The following is a 26,229-nucleotide window of genomic DNA, read 5'->3' as shown; positions in this document are numbered from 1 at the left end:
GTTTCCCCACCCAGATCCACACTGATCAACGCTTGTCAATCGGAAAATCTGTTCCGAGTGCCTTTGAATCTCTCACTGGGACTTTCTTCGCACACAAGACGTACTGTGTGATCGATCAAATTCTGTCTTTGTGGAGTTGAGTGTAAGAGTCATGTAGTATGAAAACTGATTTTTCATTTTAACACCGCCTACATGTCAGTTGTACACTGTTCAAATTTAGTCGCAATTAGACCAAAAATCACTCAAATTAGACCAATTTATCACTGACACGTCTTTCAAAGTCAAACCTGCTTTGGTGGCAACATTTTAAAGTGACATTAGATTTTGTGTTTTAGGGCGAGGCATCAACCGCCATCCACTCACAATGACAAAATCTCAAATACAGCGGTACCTCTACTTACGAACGTCTCTTTATACGAAATTTCCAAGTTACGGAACGCCTCAACAGGAAAATATTGCCTCTTGTTACGAAAGAAATTTCAAGATAAGAAAGTTAAAAATACAGTATGGGCTCCTACTCACAGCTCCGAGTTTCCTGAACGCAACATACTTATTGCTGCTCTGCCATTTGCTATTCCCGACCATCATCCTGGCATCCCATTGGCTAAGAGGGACCTCTACCGAATGTGTCTGTGTGTGTAGATAGATGGATAGATCTGTGTCTATGCAGCGTCCTCGTCATTCGCCCACTCGGGCCATGAGGCGTTCCGATACAGTCACCCAGAAAAAGGCTTCACCAGTCCGGCGATCGCTCACTATGCTGATGTTGGCCTTGGAGATTTTCGAAGGATTGTTAAAAGCCGACAAAAGCAAACGTCCTTGGATCAGTTCTTTACAAAATGCCAGGCAAAAACCACTTCTGAGAGAGAGCATGCACTTTGGAGGGCAAAAAACGATGAGGACGCACTTAAAAGTTAAATGACTATTTTTATTCCTCCCTCTATTCTTTGTTATTATGCACAACTCTCATTTATTTTGCAAGAATCAAATTTTAACATGTATTTATTACATATTTTGATGCATTTTTATGCTTTAGAAAACATTTATGTCTGAATTTTGGGTGGACTTGGAACAGATTAGGGCATTTACATGGAAAGTGCGTCTCTAGTGAAGAAATTTCTTCCAGAACCAATTAATTTCGTAAGTCGAGGTACCACTGTACTTCCCAGTCAGAGTGGCCCAAAATGTAGATTCCCATTTCGGTACCTTCAGAAACAATCTCTCGGAAAAGTTTGTTTCTGAAGGACCTGAAAAATTGATTAAAGTGAACCCTGAATGGCCACTTCATGCCAACGTGGCGGACTTTCTGTGTTTGCCTTCTTGAGACTTGTTGTAGGTTATGGCAGAACGACCTACCAAATTTCATGTCGCCGCTGGCTTCAAGGTTTGAATTTCCCCTTTTTGTGGAGAGGCTACCAAACCAGCCAGCAAAAATTTGGTGAGTTTTAGGAAATAGGAAAGCCCGCTCAATTGAGATATATTTACTCTAAAATGATAACGCAGCAGAAATCAAGCAAGGGTCTTTGCGCCACATGCCGAATAAAAGTATGGCAGTGTCATATTCTTGCACACTGAGGCAGACCTGACGGTAAGGTAACAATCAGAATTGAATGCAAAATTTGGTAGCACTGAAATGGGATTCCTGGGTGAGGTAAAAAAGCAACGACGGTTGCGCCTCTGTCAATGGCGGATCGAAGCAATGTTGATCGGTGACGCAGAACAAGGCGGCGAGGAGGCGGCGGCGTTTGTTTAAAGGAGGCTGGCGGGACCGTTACAGGCAGCGTGACGGTGCGAGGGCGGAGAGCATCTATCAGCAGCAGGAGTTAGAGTTCTGGGGACTGGAGGGGAATCTTAATAGTCACCAGGAAAAGAAGACCAAATCCCAAAGAGGGGGCGGGGGGACGCGCTAGATGAGCTGCGGGATTTGGGGGTTTTAATCCTCAGAGAAGAGCTGATTGATGACTGATGATGCGAAGGGGAAGGAAGGAAGGAGACGGGAGGAGGGAACGCAGCGACATATTCTCGCTACTCCTTTAGCTAATGAGATGACATCAATCACTCAGTGGTGCACGAAAAGTCAGTGGACTATTGTGCGTGTGACAGGTGTAGGAGCTTTTTTTTTTTTTGGATGGCGTCCATCTCCAGTTTGTAGTGCCGGTGCGCCGTGTGTGCGGTGACAACGAGCTGGCTTTGTCACTCTGAATGCAGGCTGATGATGTTGCGATGAAGATGAATAATGACGCCTGTTATCAACACACTGTGATCAGTGGGGGAAATGATGAGCAAAGTTTTGGATCGTGCTCTGGCTGCAAATGAGTTTGTTTTATGGGAGTGAAGCATCATTTCACACATATTTACATATTTTGAATAGAGCAGGTATTTTGTCTTTGTGGGTTTTTGTTTTTGTTAGTTTTTTTTGTTGTTGATTTTTTGTGGTCTGTGATATAGACTCCCCCCGGGTCTGAAATAAAGAATCAAGTGGGAGAAAAGAGATGAATCTTCATTGTGGGCAGCACATCGAATTTGTGATGAGCACGTCTGCGTCACAGTCGAGAGGTTCTCGGTTCCAGTTTTGACTTCCTTCCGCATTCCAAAAACATGCAAATTAGGCTCAGTCAAGACTCTCAATTGATAATAGCTGCACACTCTAACAACTGTTAAAGCAAAGATAGCCCAATTATGCGTCAAAAAGTCCCCAACCACTGCTTGGGTCAACTTTTGGGGTTGCTTATTTCACCCAAAAAGTTGAGTCAAATTAATAACCCACAAAGAAGCCCCAAAATGTGTTGTTTTGTATAAAACAACTGGAAAAGGGGTTATTTTGTTGGCTATTCGTTTGACCTAAGTTGTGTCTGCCCCTGTATGATTTTATTTTTATTTTTTTACTTTAGGATTTGTCTGAGATTTTCTCGGACAAAGTTAAAGAAATGACTCGGCACACAGGAAAATTGTCTTCAATATCGGCGGGAGCGGATCTCTGAGAGCGAACGACGGTTTAGTTGCTCTGCGATCACACTCGAGCTCCCTTCCCGCCAATTCAGACTTTGATTGTAACATACAAGGAAAACACTGCCCCCGATATTTGCATACCGCACCCCCGGTCCGGCCCCTCGGTAGTGATTGGTTACCTGTTTTTAAACATTGAACCACCAGTACGTTGGCGACTTTTCTGTCTGGTCTACATCGAATTAACATGTTGCAGACTTTGCGGATGGCCAATGTCGCCTGGGCGCGACGGGTGTTCTCAACTCGTCTTTTGTTGTTCAACCGCTGTTCCCAAATTATTCATTTCCCTTTTGTGACCGAGTTTCGCCCTCTCCCCCGTGATCGCCCACCTGCATTGACGTGCTAATTGTGGACTTCAACAGCCCTCCGCCTTTGTGCACAGGCATTTGGGGGTGCTGGATACGCACCCAAACGTTTAGATGTGCCCAGATTAAATGAAACTTTAAACATGATACAATTTTGCTCATAGATTCCTCTAACAGGATTTTTGTTATTTCTTTTGTGAGTGGGTATTTTTTAAGATGTGCCCTGTGATTGGCTGGCATCCTGTACACGGGCCACATTCTAGTTACGGTTTCCCTTGGTGGGCCGTAATGAATTTGGAGAATCCATATCAACGTTTAATCACGTCCACATATTACATACACGGCACACAACAAATTGATGGATAACTAGTTTTAAAATCAGAAGTCAAGAATAATGACTGTTATTGTGGATTACATATGGCAATTTGAAATTTTGGTTTAGACTTTAGCAACCATCATGGAACTTGACATGTTTGATTTGCTTTCGCGGGCCACATAAAATGATATAGCGGGCCTTGACTTTGACATCTGTGCTGTACACGGTGTATCGTGCCTCTCGCACAAAGTCAGCTGGGATAGTCTGCAGCTCATCTTCTGATTTGCTTTCGCGGGCCACATAAAATGATATTGCGGGCCAGATCTGGCCCGCGGGCCTTGACTTTGACATCTGTGCTGTACACGGTGTATCATGCCTCTCGCACAAAGTCAGCTGGGATAGTCTGCAGCTCATCTTCTGTGTGCCTCCACCACAACCTGGACTGGTCGCCAGCCAATCGTAGGACAAATTTTGACAAACAGCCCTCCATCCATCGATTTCTCTCATACATGTCCTCATTTGTGTGATGAGTGTTTGTTTTCGTAACGCACATGACAGGCTCTGTGTTTTGCTGCCTGATTGAAATACTTTCAGTTGAGGTCCACCTGCAGTGTGACGTCAGCCCCCACATCCAGTAGAAGTGAAGATGGTGCAGTGATGTCAGAGGGAAAAAGAGCAAAATAGTTTGGCAGTGTTGTGGGCAACAATGAAAAAAAAAAAACTTGGAGAAGAACACTTTGTGGTTGTCTCCAACTCCAAAACCCAAACTCACAGATGAGCCTGAACTCCCCAAGATCCTGCCTTGACTTAATAGTCAGATCAACCCATTCATTTTATGTTGCCCCCACTCGTCGACACCTCGTCCTTCTTCGTAAAAGTAAAGCCAGGCTTTTCATTGTAACCGTGACAAATCCAAATTGCCAAGCTGCAACCAACTTTACAGCCAGACAAGCAGGAAAAAGCACCAAGCCACTTGCTGTTTGGTCACTTAGTGACCGGCACCAAATTTGGCAGGATAGAGCCTGGCTGCCATTTTTCGTGTACCCTATCCCACGGTGAAAGCTGAACATAACATATTTGGTGTGAAAGACCTTTATTCCAGGTGGGTTTGATCAAGAATTGGGGGTACACCCCCAGGCTGCAATCACAGGGCACATCTAAACAGGCGTACATACTCACATTCCCATTTGATGGGTCTGAGCTGTCTATAAGGCAGATGTGCAATCCACTTTTATTCCCAAAATAATAACAGTCATGTTTCCCTACAACGGAACATTTTGAGACTTTCCAGTCCTTTTATTTCTTTAACCAAACAGCTACGTGCGCAATCACAATACACCAAGGCTTTAACAACAGCTGCAGTGTTTGTAAAATGCATGAAGACGAGTAGCAGCAGCAGCTGCAGCAGCCCGGCGTGTTTATGGAGTGTATAAAACAGCGCCCGCTAATTTACAATTCCTCACATAAGCCGCAAACGCATTAGAGGCGACGCTACAGTATATTGCAAAGTGCTTCTCCGCTACAGGAGAAGCCATTGGTCCCGAAGAGGAGTAAGTGATGATCTCCAGCTCCTGCTGAGACATTGCAGAGTGAAACGCTGAGTCAGTGGAACAGCAATAACCTTCAAGAGTTAACGCTTCTTGTCGCGCAGGCTACGAATGCAAGTCATCGTGTGGCTTTACAATGTCACTCTCTCCTTTTTATTTGCGATAACACCTTTTCTAAAGTCTCATACAATGCACACTTTATCTTGCAGAGGAATACTTTGATGCAATTCTTCCATAGCACATTTTTGATTTGGCATGCGGATGTAACGGCAGCGCAGTGTTGTCCAGTGGGCGCGACGTCTACCTCCCAGGTCTGAGATTCAACTTAAAACTGCTCCGCTACAATAAACATTTATATTTGCAAAAATTTGAGTCTACCCCGAGCGTGGCTCCCCGCCTCTGTGCAGTTGCCCATTCCTGGTGTAATTGATCAGTCCAGTCCTTTCTATTCATCAATGTCATGTAAAAATCATCAATCAATCATTACAGAATTTTAAAGGAAAACAAAGCCAACCCAAAAAGGTGAAGGGTGAAGCAGCATCTCGTCAAGCCAGAGCTGTCAATTATTACGGATTGTACGTATTTTCTCACACAAATCTCAACGTGATCTCGTTAAGGATATAGCATGTGTTTTGCTGGAAATGCCCCCCGGAAAAAAAATCATGGGCCACATTGCCCAAACATAGCTCTCCGAAGACATAAGTGTCTCTATGGTAACTGGTAGAATTAGGCTGAAAGCTAATGACTTGACTTGACCCTGATCTCTGCTGGTTTGAATAGAGGTTGAAAAGGAGCAAAAAGTAGATAATTGCGATGATTGTTTGAAAACAAGAAGCTTCTGCAGGGTCGCTCTGATGATATAATGCATTGCTATCAGAAGTCCAAATTTAGCCTAAAGCTCCTTCTGATTACTATTTTGTTTTAATAGATTCATATTAGCATCGACAAATAAGGGCACCCGCACAATATGAAGCTGCAGTGGCGGATTATGTCCATTGATGCGTAGACAACAATTATGTACTAATAGCAACGCAATACAAAAGGCATGTGATATCACACTGAACCCTGTTGAAAATAATGTCAGTTTCATAATACATTTTGGAATACGTCAAATGGCCACGGGTCGGTGAAGCGTAGCTAATGGAACTGGTGAGTGACATTTTTAATCACGCTTTTTTAAAATGTTGGTACTTGAAAATATGTCTTCATGTCAAAATGCTTCGATTGTTTTGTTTTTAATTTGTAAGTCCATGTGTGTGCAGCGTGCATAATTGCCGTGATGTCACTGCAAAGTACATTTTTTGGATTGGTTGACTTTTTGATGCTTAAAATGCCTGAATTGTAGCCAAGTTAGTACAAGTCATGGGCATTAATGCATTTGTAATATGTCTGTCTGTCTGTCTATATAGTTCGGTAACGGGGTCCCGCGGTAAAACCTTTAATGTTGTTTTTTTTTTTTTGATTTTGGGAAAAATTCAAATTTGGTACGTGTTTCAACAAGCGTGTTGCATTGAAAGGCAATGGAGCTTTAAATAATCTTTTATTTTTCCCCTCGGTAGGTCAGTTAGTACATGGGTTGTTTGCCGCAAAAGTAGGAACCAATATGCCAATAGCGTGCCACTTGCAGCATTGGTGAGGCAGAAAACATCTCAAGACAAGAAAAACCCTCGTAATAAGGAATATGTTGCTTCTAACAGTATCTACTGTATGTTCATCCAAAAAAAAAAACATGACATAGCCTATTCACTTTGAATAGAAAAGTGTGCAGCTTCCATCGTCTTTTCTATCTGAAGTTGTCTCATCCAGAGCTGCTAACAAGCTAGTTTTAGTTCTATTATTGATACAAGCATTCCTTGACTACGCTTGACTGTGTACCACTATCAGAGCATAAAAGCGACAGAGGAAGAAGGGTCCAATGGAAGTGTTCGTGTTTCTCTGTATCATGCGGCTTGATGAGGACTTTTCTCACTGCAGCCCTTCAATCTTTTATTATTGTGCTCAGCTAGTTATTCCCTTTTAACTCCTCGCACGCGCTTGATCTCGCTAGAATAGTGAAGAATGCAGAACATTGTAAGCTTCGGCACAAGCCCCTGCAAGACTGTAAAATTTGCCCCATAGGAAATAAGGGTAATTTATTCAGTCTGTTCCTGGGTCAACCTGTTGCCATTACCAATCTTTATTTACTGCGCAGGAAACTCATTTCACAACCAGCAGCAGTTTGGCACTTAGCGAGACTTCAAAAAACAGCTTTCAAAATGTTTTTTTGGAGGGGGGGGGGGGGGGGTGACCACTCACAGTTGAAGTTTACTGTCAAACTTAACATAAAACAAAGAGATTTACATGTTGTGAACCAAACAACATAACTTTGCCTTTAAATCATATTAGGAAACGATTGGCATTGGTGTCTCGGTGTTAAAACCCTAAACGTAATGGAGTAATGGAAATTATTTACGTGCAGGTGTGCTGCACATCCGTGCGTGCGTGTGTTTGTGTGTGTGTGTGTCATACATGTATATAAACGCAAAATTGGGTATTCTTTTAACATTCTGTTAAATGAATGTCATTACTGATTGTTTTTCTAAAATGCGATATTATAGCATGCAATATGGAATACATTCCACAAATGTTTTTTTAACCTTTATTTCCATCATTCCTGTGAAACAAGCCAGAGAATTTTGGCAACTTCTGAAGCATTTTCTGTTTGTTCTTCATCATTTTCTGAATCATGTTAAAATTGCCACTGTTGTTATGTTTTCGTTTAGATTCCATTTGGCTTTGTTCCCTCGTGCCCTTTTTGTCTCCGCCTGTTGTCGTCATCCGGGTCCCTTGTGTTTACCAGTCAGCTCCCTCGACCATTTGTGTCTTGTTCAGGTGTTTCTCGTTGTCTCTTTGTCACTTTGTCTCGTTGCCACTTTGCTTGTAAGTTCCCTGGGTTCTGTCAGTCTTGGTTGGATCATTGTGTGTCTGTGTCTCCCTGTCACGTTTTGTTTCTGTCATAGGTTTTTGTTACTTGGGTTTTCTGTGGTTTTCAGGACTTTGTTTGTATACTTCAGTTTTTCCAGTCTACTCCTGTGAGTATTTTTTGTGAATACATTTTGCTCAGTCCACCCTGCTCCTCATGCCTCCCTGCTTTTTGGGTTCCTCTACCTACCACCTCGCAAAAGTGTCAATTGTATTTTTACTACCGGTATATTATTTTTGAGTGTTTGTTCACTCTTTGCCTAATTGTAAAAGGCAGTGAATGATAGGTAACACCCAGCACTTTTTGAACCCCATTAAAAAAAAACCAACATCTGAAGGACAAAAAAAAAGATCAACTGCTTCATTTGATATGATCTACAGTATTTATTTTTACCATTAGCAGCTTTTGGCACAAAAAAAGGTGAAGGGGATTTTTCTGCTGGAGTCTTTCCAGAGGCAGATTTCCTTGCTTAATCTCACCTCACACTTTTTAAACCCAACCTCATCTTGCTGTTGTGGTCGGCGAAGGCTCATGTGGGCTCCTGCCCGAGCGCCAGTACCAGCTGTGACCTGCACTGTTAAGCAGATGAACTCTGTGTGCGTGCGTGCGCGTGCACTCATGCACTCATACATTTGCATGTGTTTGGCCTTACATTTACAGCTGTTGGGCAAACATTGCGATTGTTTGGAATCTGCGTTTGGTCCTTTGACATGATTTTGACGTTTATGGAAATAAAGCACTGTAGGAGGCCATGATTGAATTTGTGTTGATTTTTTCTCAGTATACTGTATATGACATAGGTTGTGGAAGAAGTGGCAACTGGTTGACGGGGTATCTTATGGTGTCTTAATATGCCTGTGACTTTTTTGGGTCCAACCCTGTTTCACACACAAGTGAGTAACCGACAACCGTGCGCCCTACCCCACCACATATGCTGCTGACCCAATGGAGAGTTTGGCTTTCAATATCATGGCAACCGTTCAGAGAGAGGGACCAGCAACAGAAAAGCCTCGATCCCCTCTGAGCCTCAGTTTAGTTCTTGGTACTTCTAATAATGTCTGGTTGTTTTACTGTTTATCATATATGTTAAATTGCTCCATGTACAGCACTTTGTATGCAGCGATGGCTGTTTTAAAGTGCTCTATAAATACAGTTGAGTTGAGAGTGGCTTGGACTTGTGGGAACACAGCCCAGTGGGTTTTGAAGTTAGCAGCCAAATACTAATTTGGGGGGGATGCAGCTCTGCTTACCTTTATGGCTTGACATTATAGGTCAGGGGTATCAAACTCATTTTTTGTCATGGGCCATATTTGAGTGAACGTTTACCTTGGAGGGCCGTTATGACTCAAAACCATGTCAAGAAGTCAAGAAAAACAGTTTACTCCACTTTTGTTTCAGTTACTGTCATGATGGGTTTGGTTACAAGAAAATGCTGACAATATCATTCTTATTTATTACAGATGAGAATTTCAAATTTCGGTACAGATTTTAGCTAGCATCATGAAAGTTGACATGTTTGATTTGCTTTTGGGGGCCACATAAAATGAGCTGTCGGGCCGGATCTGGCCCCCGGGCCTTGAGTTTGACACCTGTGTTATAGGTAGTGCATTCCACCAGTGAGAAATAGGGGTGTTTCTGCTGAATAGGACCTCTGGGCGATGCTGTTTCTGTCAGTTGCTCAAAAGTGGCTTTGGATCTTCTCGTCGTGTAGCTGACCATTTCATGGGCAAACAACTTAGGGGCCTCTTATTATTTAAGTGAGAACCCACATTTGTGTAACAATGGGCTATTTTTGTGGACGGCTTTTACTGTCATAACATTGGATGTCTACTACTACCTAAATGACTGAACGCACCCATGTTCGTCTCTTTAAATAATGAGCAGGGTTTCTGTGTGCCCTGCGATTGGCTGGCAACCGTTCAGGGTGTCCCCCACCTACTACCCGAAGACAGCTGGGATAGGCTCCAGCACCCCCCGCGACCCTAGTGAGGATCAAGCGGTTCGGAAAATGGATGGATGGGTTTTTTCCCTCCCCGATAGATTTAAAAATATAAAATGGCCTACTTTGTAAATTAATCCAGCTTCAGTCTCAAGCAACCGGAGCAGTTTTGTGACAAAAGTCTGCTGTGGTGCTTTGTACACAAACAGCTCACGCAAAAGGGAAGAAACTTCACAAGGACTTGAAGTCAATGAGGCGTTGAAGTGCACAGTGCACTAATGAACAACTAAAAAGTCTTGCATCCTCCTTCTCCTCCTCCTACACTGTGGAAGTTTTCAAACCGTTAGTTCCAAGCAGGGAGTATCATCTCCCTCATCTTCTTCCCTCGCTGTGTAATGGGTGTGTCCCTGAAGGGGCTTTTTGTCACCACGAATGAGGAAGGTGGGGGGACTGGGGGGGGGGGGGGGGCTCGCATGCCCCTCAGGCGGCCTTACAGAATCTTTTCCAGCTTCATGCATGTAGAGTATTGATTGATCACAAGGACATGTTGATACGCTCGTCTAGATAAAAAGTTGTTCCGCTGCAGGCAAGTAAAAATGTCTCTGCTGATTTGATTTAGGTATTTTGTTTGCCTGCTGGGAAGAGAAATATGATGTACAGCTTCACTTTCCATGTGCCCCCTAGGGTGGGACATAAGAAAGTCACTTGGTGAGGGTGTTAAAAAAGTCTTCTGTCAAGTTTGTGGTTCTTTCACAGCGGCGGAGAACTATTTGACCATTTGACTGATGCTTTTTGGATGTGATAGTCCAATTCTGTCTCATTTTTTCATCATAAAGGAGATTCATTGTCTGAGATAAAAGCCGGGGAAGTATAAAAGTCATTGTTCACAACTGTCACGTTGGCTAGAATTCCTCTCTTATTTTTATTGCCGTCACCCCATAAACGGGGGTGGTGCGAGAAACATGAAAGACATGATGATTCGTTTTAATTTGACTTAAAAGTGAAATTGAAAATATTGATTTGACTGTATATCGTATGGCAACCAGTTCCACAAACAAAACTAAGTTAGTCGTCATCTGTGTGTTTATTTATTTATTGAATGTCAAGTGCTGGCTCACAGATGTATTTTTGTAAATCGGCAGACAACCAAAGATTTACTGTGTTGTTAAATTTCATATTTCAAGGGGGGAAGGCAAGTAAAAAATAGTCCTCACAATATATTCTATGCGCCCCCAACTCGTCTCAACACGGCATTCTGAACGAATATTGCATTTGTGGAAGATAAATTCAAGCAGTAAAACCCACCCGTTTTCATCCATCTCAAGGGGCGGCCATTTTGACGACTGAAAATGACATCACAGTGCCTAACGACCCTCACGGCTCACCTTCTGTCTGCGTTTGGTCATGTGATTCTCGCAAGCCGAGGCATGAGTTTTTAGTCGCTGTTAATACTGTTTCATCAGAAACACCATTTTGGCAACCATGTTTTGATTGGTTCTGGACCGCATTTTTCCTTTAGAATTTTGACGTCTATTTCCAGCTCATTGCCACATTGATTTATTTATTTTTTTCCTTCTTTGCAGATCCAGCCGTGCATCACAGGCAGAAGACGGTGGTAACTGACATGTGCTACCCGACAGAGATTTCCAGCCTGATGGACTTCGGCTCTCCTGACTGCTCGTTGGGCAAAGGTACACGCTCGCCTCCGGGATAGAAAGAGTGAGCCAGAGAGGCGTTGCCTTGGCAACCATGTGTGCGGGGATTTATCAGGGTAGTTAAAGGAGACAGGAGGGAGGTTAAATCAGGGAGCAAAGGTGTGTGCCGGCCACCATACACAACACTTCAGGCTTTGGATGTTGCAGTGTGCCATGTGAGAAAAGCCTTTGCACTTTGAAAAGAAGTAATTGCACTGGAGTTACATTAATGTGGCTGCTTATTTTCTTCATATTCACAAATAGGATTTTTTATTTTATTTTTTGCTTCAAAGCCTGTGTGATAATTACATTGACCAGCCTATAATTTCCGTATGTATGCTCGGTGAAGAGAAACCCTCATCAAGCGCTATTGATCACACATCCATAAACCCATTGTGTCCATTTGTTTTCACACCTTGTGATTCTGCTGTTAGGCTCCATCATTCTGGATGCAACATTACCACAGTGCTATAATATTTCTTATAATACTAAAGTATATTACGATAAAAAAGTGAGAAATTATGACCAGAATCAACTATACCTTTACACATATATTTGTCTATAACATGATAGGCTCTGGCACATCCGCAAGCCGAGTGAGGATAAGTGGTTCAGATGATGAAAATGGATGGATGGATGGAATGTTGTCATTTCTTTGGACGGGGAAAAGGGGACAAAGGGAGGAATTTTAAAGGACCAATATTTTAACATTGTGATTTATTAGGTTTGACTTTATATGAACCTTTTAGTTTATGAGAAAGAAGTACTAAAACGGGATAAAATTATCAGCATATTAAGAATGCATTCGAATTATAATAGCCTATGTATTTATGGAGAAATTTGGCTCTGAATCCTTCTCAGTCTTTCGCCGGCTTGCAATCAAGAAGTTAGCATCTCTTCCGGTGCCATAGAAAACCATGATTTAGTGTCCTGTAAATCTTGATGGACATATGAGGACCCTTCCCACTTTGCGTGAGCACCAGCTTCAGTGTTAATGCTACTATTCAGAGTTGTGCACAGTGTTTGTACACAATGCAAGACCGAAGTAAAATTAAACTACTCCAATCTGGTTTATAATTCTTCTGTCATTGCCATGGACAGCCTGTGGGATCGACTTTAGTTGTTTGTAATGTTGATGGACTAGCCAGGACACATCCTATGTTGTGTTAGCATTAGCCGCAGTGCTAACGGCACTTTTTCTGACCTAATCTGTGAGGGTGGGGAGGGTTCCATTCCAAATGAGGCAACATTGTGTAGGTAATCATGTGACTCAATGTTAATGTTACGCTGGTTGGCAATAAGATGATTAGCATCCTCTCTCGTTACCATGGCAACCCCGCATTACGTACTATCGTGGTCTAGCATCCTTTGATTCATTTTCTATACTGGTTATTATCCTGGTGCCCGTCAGAGCGTTTCCTTTTTGCCTCTCCAGTTCCATTTCTCAGCTACAGGGAGAGCTTGAGAACCAAAAGAAATCTGCCTTGTGTGATTTTTTTTTTTCTTTCCATCAAAATTTGGGCCTGCGATGTGCTTGACTATATAGTAGCTAATATTTCAGTTTGTCTATACTGTGGCTCTCTAGCTACACTCCCCCGGCTCTGTTCGTAACACAGACTGACAGTTCACCAACGAGGGCTTTTTTGACGAAGTCTGCAGGCTTTTAAAAGCGAGCGCGGCCAATGAATGATACGCCGGTGCAGGGTGTTAAGCTGAAGGGAAAAAAGACAGCGAGAGAGTGGAAATATTGCAGTTGAAGAAGTGTCGGGATGAAAGAAATGAGCTTCGATGAGATTGAGTGCTGGAGGAGGAAGCCCACTTCTCCTTTTGACAAGTCTCGCTATTAAAGCAAAAGAAATTGTCTTGTTTTAATGGACTTGGATGACGTTATTGCAGCAATTTTCACAGTGTGTTAAAAAGGTGGAAGGGGACATATTATTGAAAATTGACTATTTAAGGGCTTGTATGGAAATTGTTGGATGTCTGTCGCGCCTGTCCACCCATCAAGCGAAAGTATTTGTGTCTTGGTGGCTGTCGTATGTCGTGCTGCCTCCACAAGTAAAAATGCTTTTATTGTCTCCTTACTGGAGACTCTGCTTCAGCAAGTAGAAGAAAACTGACAGCAAGGTGAAGAGAGAGAAATGGGGGATGGGGGGGGGTTAATATTACCATTCTTATGGATTCAGGAAATGGTCTAAATATGATCAAAGTGATCATTGTAAGAGGGAAAAAGTAACAATTTTGAGAATTAAATTGAGGTATTCAGAATGTGCCGTCACAGACCACACAGAAACGTGTGATCAGAATGACACTATAGGTTAAACTGACTAGTCCCCAACCTTTTTTCAAGGACCAATTCATAGTAGTACACATTTTTCGCGCCTCCGGCAATCATTCGTCATTGATGGCTGAGTGGGGTGATGTAGTTGCTTGTGTATATCGGAAACTGATCTGTGTGGCCGGTAACCAAATGGCCGACGTAATGATATGGACCACTGGACTAGTCGACTTACCGCTGCGCAATATCTATAGCTTGAAGTTGACTCATTGCCACTCACGTGTTTTGGCATTTACTCTTTGGGTGCCGTTGATGTGAAATGTCAGCAGGAGTCGACTACAACAGCATCGACTATAAAACGTCCAAATTCTTTCGCAGTCATACGACAGAAAATGGAAGTTAGTGTGAGGTAGGAGGTAGGAAATTGCTACCCCTGATACAGAAACACGACACATCTTTTCGAAGCGGTGTGAAAGATTCCTTTGTTCTGTCCTGTGCTGTAATTGCTCTCGGCCATCGGGTGGCGTCAGTGTCTCTGACTCACCTGGCTCGTTGTCACCTGAGTCTTCAGGTGCCATTTCCCCTCCCCCGCCTCCTCCTCCTCCTTCTTGTCCTCTTACAGGAGGAGGGAGGGTGACTTGCTGGGTGTGTCCCTCCAAACACACGCAGAACAAGAAACGCACTCTCAAAGGATCACTTCCTGGTTACCTGGCCTGTTCTGGGGCGGGGATTGGACGGTCGAGCGCTCTCACACGGGTGGCGTGTATGGTGTGTGTTGAACGTGTTGCTCGGTGTGTGTTTTCGTGTTTGCTCCCATTTGCTATGAGAGCTCATGCTGACGGGCCTGACAGTGGAGCTGAGCCGAGCCAGGGCCGACGAGGCCATGAGGTCTGACAGGGAAGAGGGCAAGGCCGGTGAGTGAGAGACACACACACACACACACACACACACACACACAAGGTCCAGGCTTTTTGGTGTGTATGCGTGCATGTGTGTGTGTGAGCCGAGACTGGAGTGAGTTCAAGTTCACAGCGTCATTGTGAGCATGCTGCAGTCTCGCGAGTGGTCACGTTTGCTTTTTTGCTTCGTTATTATACGTTAGGTGTAATCATTGCACCACTTTCACTTTGCAGCAAGGTATCATGTAGGGATGATGTGGCTGTTATTGAAATGAGTGTAAGATAAAAAATAACAGATGGAGTTTCTCCAAATGATTTAGTTAAGTCTGGAAAAACACCACCAACAAAAATGGGTATCAACTAACAATCTGGAGATAAAGGCATTTTATTCAATAGCAATTTTATAATTTGTTTTTGTTTTTCTACTACATTGGCAGTCACTGGAAATAAGTGCAGTATGTCACTGTCTGATTTTCAGATTTTAATTTTTGTGACAATTAAGCACGATTCAGCATTGTAACATTTTATTTAGTAATATATCTTTTTTATTTTTATAAACAATTGGAATTCTTTTTTAATTATAACAGAAAGCGTTTATTTTACTATTTAGTGATTTACATCTGTTTAAAAAAAAAGAATAGATTGTTTAAAATGTTTACATTCATTGTCACTGCATTTTATTTAGTTGTGCTTTGACTTCAGAGGTGAATTCATTCTGTGACCGCACTCATAACTCAAAACACACACATCTAAAATCGGGGCAATGTGACACAAGAAAAATCTTTCTGACTCGTCATTCCAAAGCTTCCAACATGAATATCAGACATTGGTTTGTGGCAGGAGAGATCACTCGATGTCATGCGCCGACCTAGATAGTTCCTATGGGCGACGTGCTTATCGGTTAATCTGGCGCAATAGAATGTAAGCATGGCGCACAAGCGTTTGGTGGTATGAGGATATGTTGATAGGAGCAGGCATAAGCACGCTCACATAGTTTGTGTTGGATAACATGCTGGGATTTAATACTCTATAGGCAACGTGACAGTTCTATCTTTTGTACAGATATGTTCGAATTGTGGATTACTTGGGGATGTTTAGTGGAATTAAGATTCAGCTCCCCAGACACTCAACGCTTTGGACACATTATTAGGTACACCTGCACAAGATGGCGCCATCATACTAGTTGTGTGTCATCTCATTTGCATGTATGTTTGAATATGAACGATTGCAATTATTATTGTCATTAGTAGTTAGAGGTAATTGGATTACACAGTTACTAGTAGTTATAGTATGTTGGTGAGCCGGAATACATGTTTGTTAGTTGTTAGTGGATGAGTTATGCATGAGCAGCTCTAGTTGTTTTGTTGATTGCTTGGTTAGTTAATTCGTTAGTCAGTCCGTTAGGTAGTGAGTTAGCTAATTATGTAATTCGTGGACTATTACATACTAGTGTTTTGTTTGCTAGTTATAGCCTCTAACAACTTGTTGCCATCACTACTCTGCACTAATGAAAACTTTGGCCATAGTATGAATGATTGTGAATTTCATTTCATTTCATTTTCATTATATTTTAATTGGTGGCACGTGTATGACTGGTTAGTACGTCCGCCTCACAGTGCAGAGGTCACGGGTTCAATTCCGGGCTCAGGCTTTCCTGTGTGGAGTTTGCATGTTCTCCCCGTACCTGCGTGGGTTTTCACTGGGTATTCAGGATTCCTCCCACATTCCAAAAAAATGCACGGTAATTTAATGGAATGCTCAAAATTGTCCTTCGGTGTGATTGTGAGTGTGAATGGTTGTTTGTGTGCCCTGCGATTCAGGGTGTATCCTGCCTCCTGCCCGAAGACTAACTGGTAAATGGGCTGTCTCTTATATAGCGCTTTTCTACCTTTGGTACTCAAAGCACTTCACACTGAATTCTCATTTACCTACTGATGACGCAGCATCAGGAGCAACTGGTAGTTCAGTGTCTTGTTCAAGGTCACCTCGACAAGGTCATAATGGGCCAGGGAATGGACCCCCAATCTCTAGGGTGGGAGACGACCACCCTACCACTGAGTCAGGCTCCAGCATGCCCGCGATGCCCCGTGAGAGGGAAAAGTTTCAGATAATGGATGGATGCATCTATTTTTTTGTATTGAATTTTTTTTTTAGACTTTACATTTTTGATGAAAATGTTTGTGCTTTTTGGGCTTTGTTGATGTTACAGTCAACCGCAAATTCCAGATAAATATCAGTAGGACAGATTGTACATAAAGAGAGATGAAAAGGAAAAAAAAAAGAAAGCAGATGGTATCATCAACCCAACTCAACTGTATTTATAGAGCACTTTTGAACAGCCATCGCTGCATACAAAGTGCTGTGCATGGAGCAATTTAACATATACAATAAACAGTAAAACAAATCGGTAATAAAGACGGGAGAAAGCACCGAACAGTAAAACCAAGAACAAATCTAAGTCATGCTGAGTCGAATGCCAAAGAATACAAGTGAGTTTTGAGGAGGGTTTTGCTCAGTTTCCTTGTGAAAGTGACATCAGTGGAGGTCCCACCTATAGCATCTCGCTGTTATTTAATTTGGACATTTTGCTCATATAAATATTTCATTTGATCTCTGTGGTGTGACAAGTGTTCTGCATAGTAATGAATCCGCATTAACTGCCATGTTGAAATCCTCTCATTCAAATGACAAACAAATAACCTTGATGATGTTCTTCACTGGCCTAAGGAGTGTGCTGAGCACTGTGCTCATTCTCCTGTTTGGAACGACTCTCGTTAATATTTAAAGCCATGTATTGTATATGCGGCTTTTATCAGTCTCTGCCGAGCTTATCTCTGTCATAGTCATATTAATTCTCTGGATGCATAATAATCCTATGCTGCTTGCCAGTATTAAAAAGGGACTTCACTTTCACCGCATGAATAAACACTTCATGGACAGGCTATTTGATACATGTGTGCAATGGGTTGTGACCTTGTCATGTAATTGCTAGATTTATTTTATTGTTGTGTCCCACTAAAGATTTGCAATGCAGATAAGTCAATACCTTTTGTTTACATAAAACAGTTAGTGAGTTAGTTAGAGCCCTACTATTTGGTTGGTCGGTTGGCTGGCAAGTTAGTTGGAATACAGGCATACTACCCATACTGAAGGTGCTGTTTGGTGGGTTAGTTATTCAGTGAAGTAGCAGGTATAATGCATGATTGCATTACAGGCATAGTAGTTGGATAGTTAGTTAAGTAGTTAGTTAGATAATTGGCCGTAGTTGTTCCATTAAGTAGCAGGTATAATGCATGGTTGATTGGATTACAGGCATAGTAATTGGTTAGCTAGCGAGTTAGATCATTGGTTGGTTGGTTGGTCTGAATTAGGGCATTCTTTTTAGTTGGTTAGTTATTTTGTTAGTTGGATTACAGGCTTACTAGTTAAGATAAGAAAACCTTTATTAGTCTCGCAATGGAGAAATTCGAAAGAAATTCAAAGTAGAGAACAAAATATTGGAGCTGCTGGAAAGGCAGCCACTCTCGCGGCACCATCTTGAAGTCGAAATAACAAAATAACACAACACAAGACACAGACAGTCGTGCAATCTTAATCACTTTTCCTGCATACACTTTGTTGTTTGAAGCAGTTATCGATGAAAGAGGAGAGATCAAAGTGTTAGTTTATTAGTAGTTATAGATTTGTTGATGTACTAATTATTTGATGTATTGGTACTAGTTACTGTGTTAGTGAGTTCATCAGTTAGTCTGTTTGCTATCTTAGAAATTTTGGTTATTGGCTAGTTAGTTAGTTAGTTGAAACAGCAGATAAAGCTGTGTTGAAAAAGAAAAATACACCCAAGATGATGCACTGCACTGCGACCTACAGGACTGGAATAAAATGATCTCGCCCTGCATGTTGGGATCGTTGGGCCGAGGTGGAGGTGTGTGCTCCACCAACAGCCTTTTGGACAGTCGTGGTTTTTGTGTCACCCCCTCTTGCGGCATTGTGGTTCATTTTGTTGACGAACCTAGAATCTGGATTATCTCCACGGCATCATCTGGCATCGTGACAGGAAACAGCTCTTTCCAGAAGAAGCCTGATCAATGCGATGAGTGCCGAGGCTTTGACTAACGATTAGCCAATCAGCTCAGAGAAGCGCGACTAACTCCGCTGCCAAACTTTGCAGCATGCTTTCGCACAATGCCTTCCTGATTTAGCCCTTGAAAATCGACCGTATGTCCTCACGTGAAACCATATTCTGCCTGTAAAACCAGTCCAATTTGTTCTCTTTACCTGATAGGAACAGGCACCAGCTTCCTGCATGTAGTAGATGGATGGATGGATAGATTATATATGGATGTTACATACATGATGTAAACATACATCATTAAAAAAAAAATTCTCCTATTATTTAACCACTATTGGTTGGTTGGTTATCACCACCTAATATGTGCAACATGCAAAGAATTTTGCAAATAGAGAAACCAGAATTACCGTGAGGTTGTCAGTTACAGCCACAACACGAAACAAACCTCTTGCCAAGTCAGTCTTTTCTGGAGAAGCGCATTGAGTTGTATCCATCCACCCATCCATTTTCTGAACCGCTTTACCGTCACAAGGGTCTCAGGGGGTATCCCAGCCGTCTTAGGGCCGTAGACAGGGGACACTCTGAACCGGTTGCCAGCCAATCGCAGGGCACACAGAGACAGCAACCATCCGCACTCACACTCACACCTCGGGACAATTTGGAGTGTTCAATTTTGAGTGCCATGCATGTTCTTGGAATGTGGGAGGAAACCGGAGTACCCAGAGAAAACCCACGCAGGCACGCGGGGAACATGCAAACTCTACACAGGGAGGACAGAGCCGGGATCAAACCCGCGGCCTCTGAACTGTGAGGTTGACGCACTTGATCACTGGGCCGCTGCGTTAAGTTGTATGTGAAATGTCAATCAAATTGCATTTGTAAAAATATCAAACGAGCATTTGCAAAAAATAAATCTAACTTAAAGCATCCAAAATATTGCCAAACTTTTGAAGAAGAGACACAATCGCAAAACATGAAGTCACTAGCGTGTGTTCGGGCCTGGTTGCTTACATTTTTACCAAAAGCTTCCATATTTCACCCACAGGTGCATATGCAATTATAAATATGGCTAAATAATTGTTTGAAAACACAGTGTGGGTTGTATGTTCTGTTTTTGTCCTCCAGATTTTTTTCTATCGACCATTTTATCAACATATTTTCTTTTGATGTATTTCAGGTGTCTCGCGCGATAGATATTGATTCATCGACCAACCCTCGGAGGTTGTGTGTTGTCTTATCTTTGGTGATGGGGGGGGGGGGGGGGGGATTAAAAGCAAGTCCCGCTCAAGGAAGTTCTTTTCACTTTTCACAGTGCCAGTTAGAGACGATTGTTCTCAGTAGCCAATGCTGGACTTTATCCAGTTTTTGAGTGACAATAAAGACCGGCTGCACGACTGTCCGACCAGTGACAGTGGAACATGTTCTCAAAATTTATAACGATACGGACCCAATGTAAAGTTCATCCACATAAATTCAACAAATTGTTTTCTATTGAAAGTCCCCTTGACACCCAGTGATATGCTTCATCGTGACAGCGCGAGCGCTCGTTTCAACAGCGGCTTGAGATATGTCTGAACAGCGTCGCCCGTGCGTTGTCGTCAGCCCAGGCGCTGACGTCTGTGGACAGGAGCCCAGTGTGCCCGTTATAAACGTGCAAATCGATTAGAGCTCTCCACGCTTGGCATCCTGGCGCTCAGCTCGTTTGTAACGCAAGCCCACTAACAATTTATTAGCGTATCCGTGCCATGGCGTACCCTTTTCTTTTTCCTCCTTAACTACAAAAAACAGCAGTACCTGCCAAAGCATGTAAACAATCTCTTAGAAGCCTGCACACAGAACAAAAAGCCGCCCTAATCTTTGATGAAAGTAACATTTCTTCAAATAGCATGCACTTTCACAGACGTGCCCTCCAACTGCGAATATAAACGCCTACCTTGAAAAGATTTCTCCCTCATCACCACCTGGGATTTATTCAAAAAAACATGATAGTCAACCATTCAAATTCTGAACCCACTTGTTGCAAACCAAAGCAGCAGCAACTATCGAAATGTCATTCTCTTTCAGATGCCTACAGAAATATTTTTTAGTTTTCAACTACATTTTTACTAGATATGAATTGCAACTGACTGGTAACATTTGTTTAATACTATTCTAAAAAGTCTAATGTGGAATTCAGTGCAAACCTGTATTGAAAATGCTAATTGTTGATGACCTCACGTTTTGGTTGCTGGCTAATGTTAAAGTTAAGAAAAAAAAAAGAATCACTGCCCGTTTTGGAGTTTGCCTTCTTTTAAATGAATGAGAATATTTCTTGTTCCATGTTTTAATAAAGAAAAAAATCCTGTAGCTCAGATTGGCTGTTTGCTATGCTTTAGTTCACTGTTAGCCCCCTTTTCCACATTCCTTGCAAGAGTTTTCCTTCTCATAGCGTTTGCCCGGTTCAATAATTGATTAAAAGTAAAGAAAAAACAAACAGGTTCCCAGTATCTGTTTTTTTTCTGTGCTACAGTGAAATCACTCATCGTATGTCCCCGCCGTTGTAAAATACCAAATTCAACCCGAAATTTAAAGGGTAAAAATATGCTTCAAAATCACACAAATCTTTGTTGTTCAGACTACTTCGCTCTCTGAAGTCAGCACCTTACAAGGGAGCCTCAATAGATCAACCATGGCTATGCGTCTTGCCTTTTCTTTTGATTCTTGTCTTATTGTTTTGGGGTTTTTTGTTTTGTTTTCTGAACTTACTCAAAAGTTGAGGTAGAGTCTAGTATTGTTTTAACATAATTAGTATTTACTCATGGTTAGCACAAACCTCACAGCTTGAAGGTTTGGGGTTTGAATCTCCGCTCCAACCTCTCTATGTGGAGTTTGCATGTTCTACCGGGCTTCTTCCCACATTCCCAAAAAATACATGTCAAGTTCATTAAACCCTCAAAATTGCCCACAGGTTTGAATGTGATCGTCACCATCTCAACTGCTATAGATGATGGACGGATAAACACATTTTGCTTATGTTAAAGCGTTCTCGACAGGCCATGACTACCAAAGTCTTCTGAGTTATTCCAACGCACGCAGGCTCCAATCATCCGAGGCGCGTCTGTTACCTGGACGATGTTTAATCAAGAGCCCATGAGTCTGATCTTGACACCGTAATTAGATGGAGGGCAAAGCTCACTGGACCAGTGATCCTCTCGTAATGGAGTGCAGAAATAGCCAGCTGCCGGCGCACACGCTCGATAATGCTGCGTCCATACATACTGATTCTTAACATCAACCAATTTTTTAAAATATGAGAGACCGCACAATGAGGAGGAGAAAAAAAATCGACTCGTATAAGTATGTTCTTACTGTATAGTGTGTTGCCAACACGACAATCATGAGTCAAACCTGGGGCTCTATTTTGGCTCGACTGGCATCTGTGCACTCCACATCAGAACGGGCATCGCTTCATCTTCGTGCAAGCACAAGTCTAGTCTAGTGTGTTTGGGGCCATGTTGCGCCCATTTGGGCGTTTCGGCGCACGGAGTTCCCTTGACCCTGAGTCATCTGACAAAATTCTGTAACAGAACGGGCGCTCTGTCATCTTCTTGCCGAGGCAAAGGACTAATTCAGTGCGTTTTTGAATTTGGTAGACCTGTTATGCCTCAGTGGGCTGATCTGCTTTGCCGCCCTCAGCGCATCTGCAAATTTGATTGCAAAAAGTCGAGTCAAATTTTAGACTTCTCAAAAGCAGGTTTATTTTTGCTGCGCAGGTGGTCGAGAAGAAAAAAAATCACTCGTAACACACCACAGGATAATCCCTCAGGATGATCTATGATTGGAAGGGGCGGGTGAAGGCTCAAATTCATCCCAATTACGGGATGGAGAACACTTTATGTCACAATTCCTCAGAGAAGGAAAAAGAGGAGACTGTTGCTCTTCTCCATCCTTGCAGTGATTTCCCTTATCAATGTAATTTCAGAGACTTTTTTCCATTTGTCTGATGAAGCGCCCACGCTTATCAGCTAATTGCTGCATTAGTCCTATACAGTGTTCTGCACCCAAGCGGAACATTTGGCTTACAGTATTTAGTGCTTGTTGCAGTTTGGATTTGACTATGCGGTGGGCGTCGCCCTCCATATGTCGGCGGATTACGATGAGGTATTTTTAACCTCGTTACGGGAAAAATGTGCCATGGATTGATGTTGGCGCAGGAAGTCTGAAGCCGAAAAAAAAACTGGCCAGGTTGTCTTTCCAGATCATCGTTGCAACTGACAAAAGAAGACTAATCCCAGCGATTATAACTGCTTTGACTCCTAATTCTCTGCAATATTACATTTCTGCTTTCCCTGATGCCTCGCACACTTGTATAGACGGCTCAGTAGGAGCTTGCACAGGATGAAACACTGTCAAGGTCTTTTTGTTTTGTTTTGTTTTTTTGCAAAGGAATGACAGCCGTTATTGCTGTCCTTGCTTTGAAACGCTTGCACGTTTGTTTCAGGTGGACTGAAGCCGTTAAACCTGCCCGGGCGGCCCTTCTTTCCCTACAAAGTCCTGCCGAGCAATGATCACTGTGAGCCAAAGCTGCCTCTGTTGCCCAATTATATCTACAGTAGGCTGTCAGATAGTCGGCCAGTTTAAGAATGACAACGATACAACTGTGGCCACAAACCCACTTGGAGTAAAATGTCTTCACTGTGGCTTTCAGTTGATCATATAATTCAAATTTGCCAATATGCGCCTTGTTGTATGACAACTGCAATGTCAATCCATGCAATTAAATCAACCAACTATCGCTTTGTAAGATTAGTTTTTCAATTATTTTCTTGATAAATCAGATAAAATATATAAACACATTTCCAGCCCTTTATTCAGGACATTGTTTCAAATTGAAAATGCACAAACATTCACTGATTGCGATTCAGTTACTGTTTTGGTCCATAACATATCCGAAAATATACAAATGTCTTGATAAGGCTTTCCCAAAATAGATGCAGAATTTTGCAAATATTATATTTTGATCAAACGCAAGGATAATCAGCCTTCCCGGAGAACTAAAGAAATCTGGAAATATTTAATGCTGAGATGAAATTGTGAAGATTTGGACAATTTTAAGTTAATGTGCCAAAACTATTCATCGATAATTGATGTAGCAGCCATCTCGTTACCTCTGCGTCCCGCATCCGAGATGCATAATTTTCCCGTGGGACGCAGAGTTCCAAATAATGTTCGTTTTTGGCACGCGAGGAAATTTCTCAGTCAAAACAACTAAAAAAACTCCGGCACATCTCTTTTTTCCAGCAACGCAGTGTCGCAGTTCGATAATCGCCGCCATTGTTGTTTTGATCTCGCGTTAAGTAATCTCACGTGACAAGATTTCCATTCTCGCGAGATGAGATTGGCTAGATCGGCCTTCAACCTCGCGGAAAGCAGACGATTACCAAATTGTGTAACGTTAAAACAAGTGTTGCGAAAGTTTATTGCGGAGATATCACAGAGGAAGCAGCTCAAGTTGGATAGTTTTTTGCGATAATAAGTTGACTTTGAGAAAGTCTTGCATCATTGGAAGCAGAGTAAAGAGAGGAGAATTTATGAACTCAAAAGACTGAACCATGGGATGAAATAAGCAAATCTATTTCTCAGCAAATCTTGTATACCTGAATTAATTCAATTTTTGCAGCATTTGTTTATAAGAAATAAACCTATTATCAATGTATATTGTTGTTGGTTGTGTTATTATCATATGCAATTGAATAAGTAGACCATTTCAGAATTCGAAATTTGGGACTCTCTAAATGTATAATGGGACGAATACTTTTCTGATCAGCGAGTCCCCGGGAACTCGCTGGGGTTAAACTGTAAAATTATCGCTGATATAGTTGTCCATTAATTGTTACACCTCAAAAGCTTTGTCACCAACCTAATTTACATTCTCTAGAATTTGCATTTATACCCCAGATACGACTCAAATACTTGATAGAAGTCCTGTTTTTAGTCCAAAGGAACCTGTTTCGGTGGTTCTAATGTTAATTCCTATAAAGACATAGGTCATTCGTAAAGTGAATGTCAACAGCAGCCAGAAAATAGTCAATAAAATTGAAGAGACTAAAAGTCAAATACAAAAGTGGAATGTACAGTAATGACAACTGTATTAACCGCCATACAGTACTCTGTTTCACCATGTTGTATTTAGGGGTAAAATCGGCATTCAAAGTTTTTTGTTTCAATGTGGGGAAAAAAATGGAAAGGTTCAAAGGGGTATGAATGCATTTGTGAGCCACCCTACAGTGTGTATCGCGTGGCGGCACCTCAGCCAGCAGCATCATCTCATAACATCCACGTAGTAAACATTGGGACCTAAATGGAAACAATTTCATGGTTCAATCACATGGTGGAAGCCGATCACAACAAATTTTCATGAGTACATCAAAGTAGGAAAATGTAGTTTTTTAGCACAGCTGCATGAATTTGATCAACTGCTTCAATAGTTCGCCCTACGCTTGCACAACACCGCGATTTGTCTTCCAGACAATAAAAAATGGTGCCCCCGCCTTTTCTTGAAGCCAATCACTTTGCCCACTCTCCTTTGAGTGTGCGTGTGCGTAGTGGTCTTGTCGCAGGGCAAGGGAGTGAATAGCCTCTCCCGGCCAGTGGTGGTTTGACTGACACTTTAATAAGAAGCCAGGCTGAGAGGTTAATTGAACAGGCGAGTTAACGAGTAAAGGGAGGCATAGCGACCTGGTGTTCTGCGGTAGGAGGAGCTTAACGGCCTGATGGAAGATCAGAGGCGTGTGCTCACTTCATAACCGTATGTTTAAATGGCTTCCTCCATTTGAATTGCGAGAGGAGAGGCCGCAGTGAATGGAATGACATTGTTTTCACTGGGGAGGGTTCGAATCTGACTCATTCCAACTTGTTCCATTATGTTGACGTCATGCACTGTCCAATGAGCTTAATTGCAAAATCTGCCACCGAATTCAACAAGCATGTTTTTTTTAATTCACACCAATGGACATTGTACTGCTCTTTCGGGTGTGCGGGCCTTGGCCACCTGGGCGCCATATTGTACAGACATACATGGAGGCAGTGGGCAGAAGTCAGTGAGCTACTGTAATAATAGTTGTTCATCACCGAGGTAAAAGAAAATGTTTTTCTGTCTGTCTACATGTGTTGCTCCACTGTTTGTATTCAAATATCCGTTGCTCAAGGGGTTATGACACAAACGCCAATGC

The 26,229-nt window shown here is 42.3% G+C and overlaps 1 protein-coding gene across 1 annotated transcript in view; it reads left to right on the top strand.

The window, feature by feature from the left end:
- Nucleotides 1-26,229, top strand: part of LOC147201115 (kazrin-like) — a 99,555-nt gene that overhangs the window by 56,417 nt on the left and 16,909 nt on the right. Inside the window, exon 5 of the mRNA XM_086117496.1 lies at nt 11,659-11,766. Within this exon, the coding sequence (XP_085973622.1) occupies nt 11,659-11,766 (108 nt within the window). The remainder of the gene's footprint in view (nt 1-11,658; nt 11,767-26,229) is intronic.

This window comes from Hippocampus guttulatus, chromosome 8, assembly GCF_054856545.1.
Source record: "Hippocampus guttulatus isolate MCC_2025c chromosome 8, RoL_Hgut_1.0, whole genome shotgun sequence".
Classification (NCBI taxonomy): Eukaryota; Metazoa; Chordata; class Actinopteri; order Syngnathiformes; family Syngnathidae; genus Hippocampus; species Hippocampus guttulatus.
Note: the sequence above shows the minus strand (reverse complement) of the source record. Positions and strands in the feature narration are given on the sequence as shown.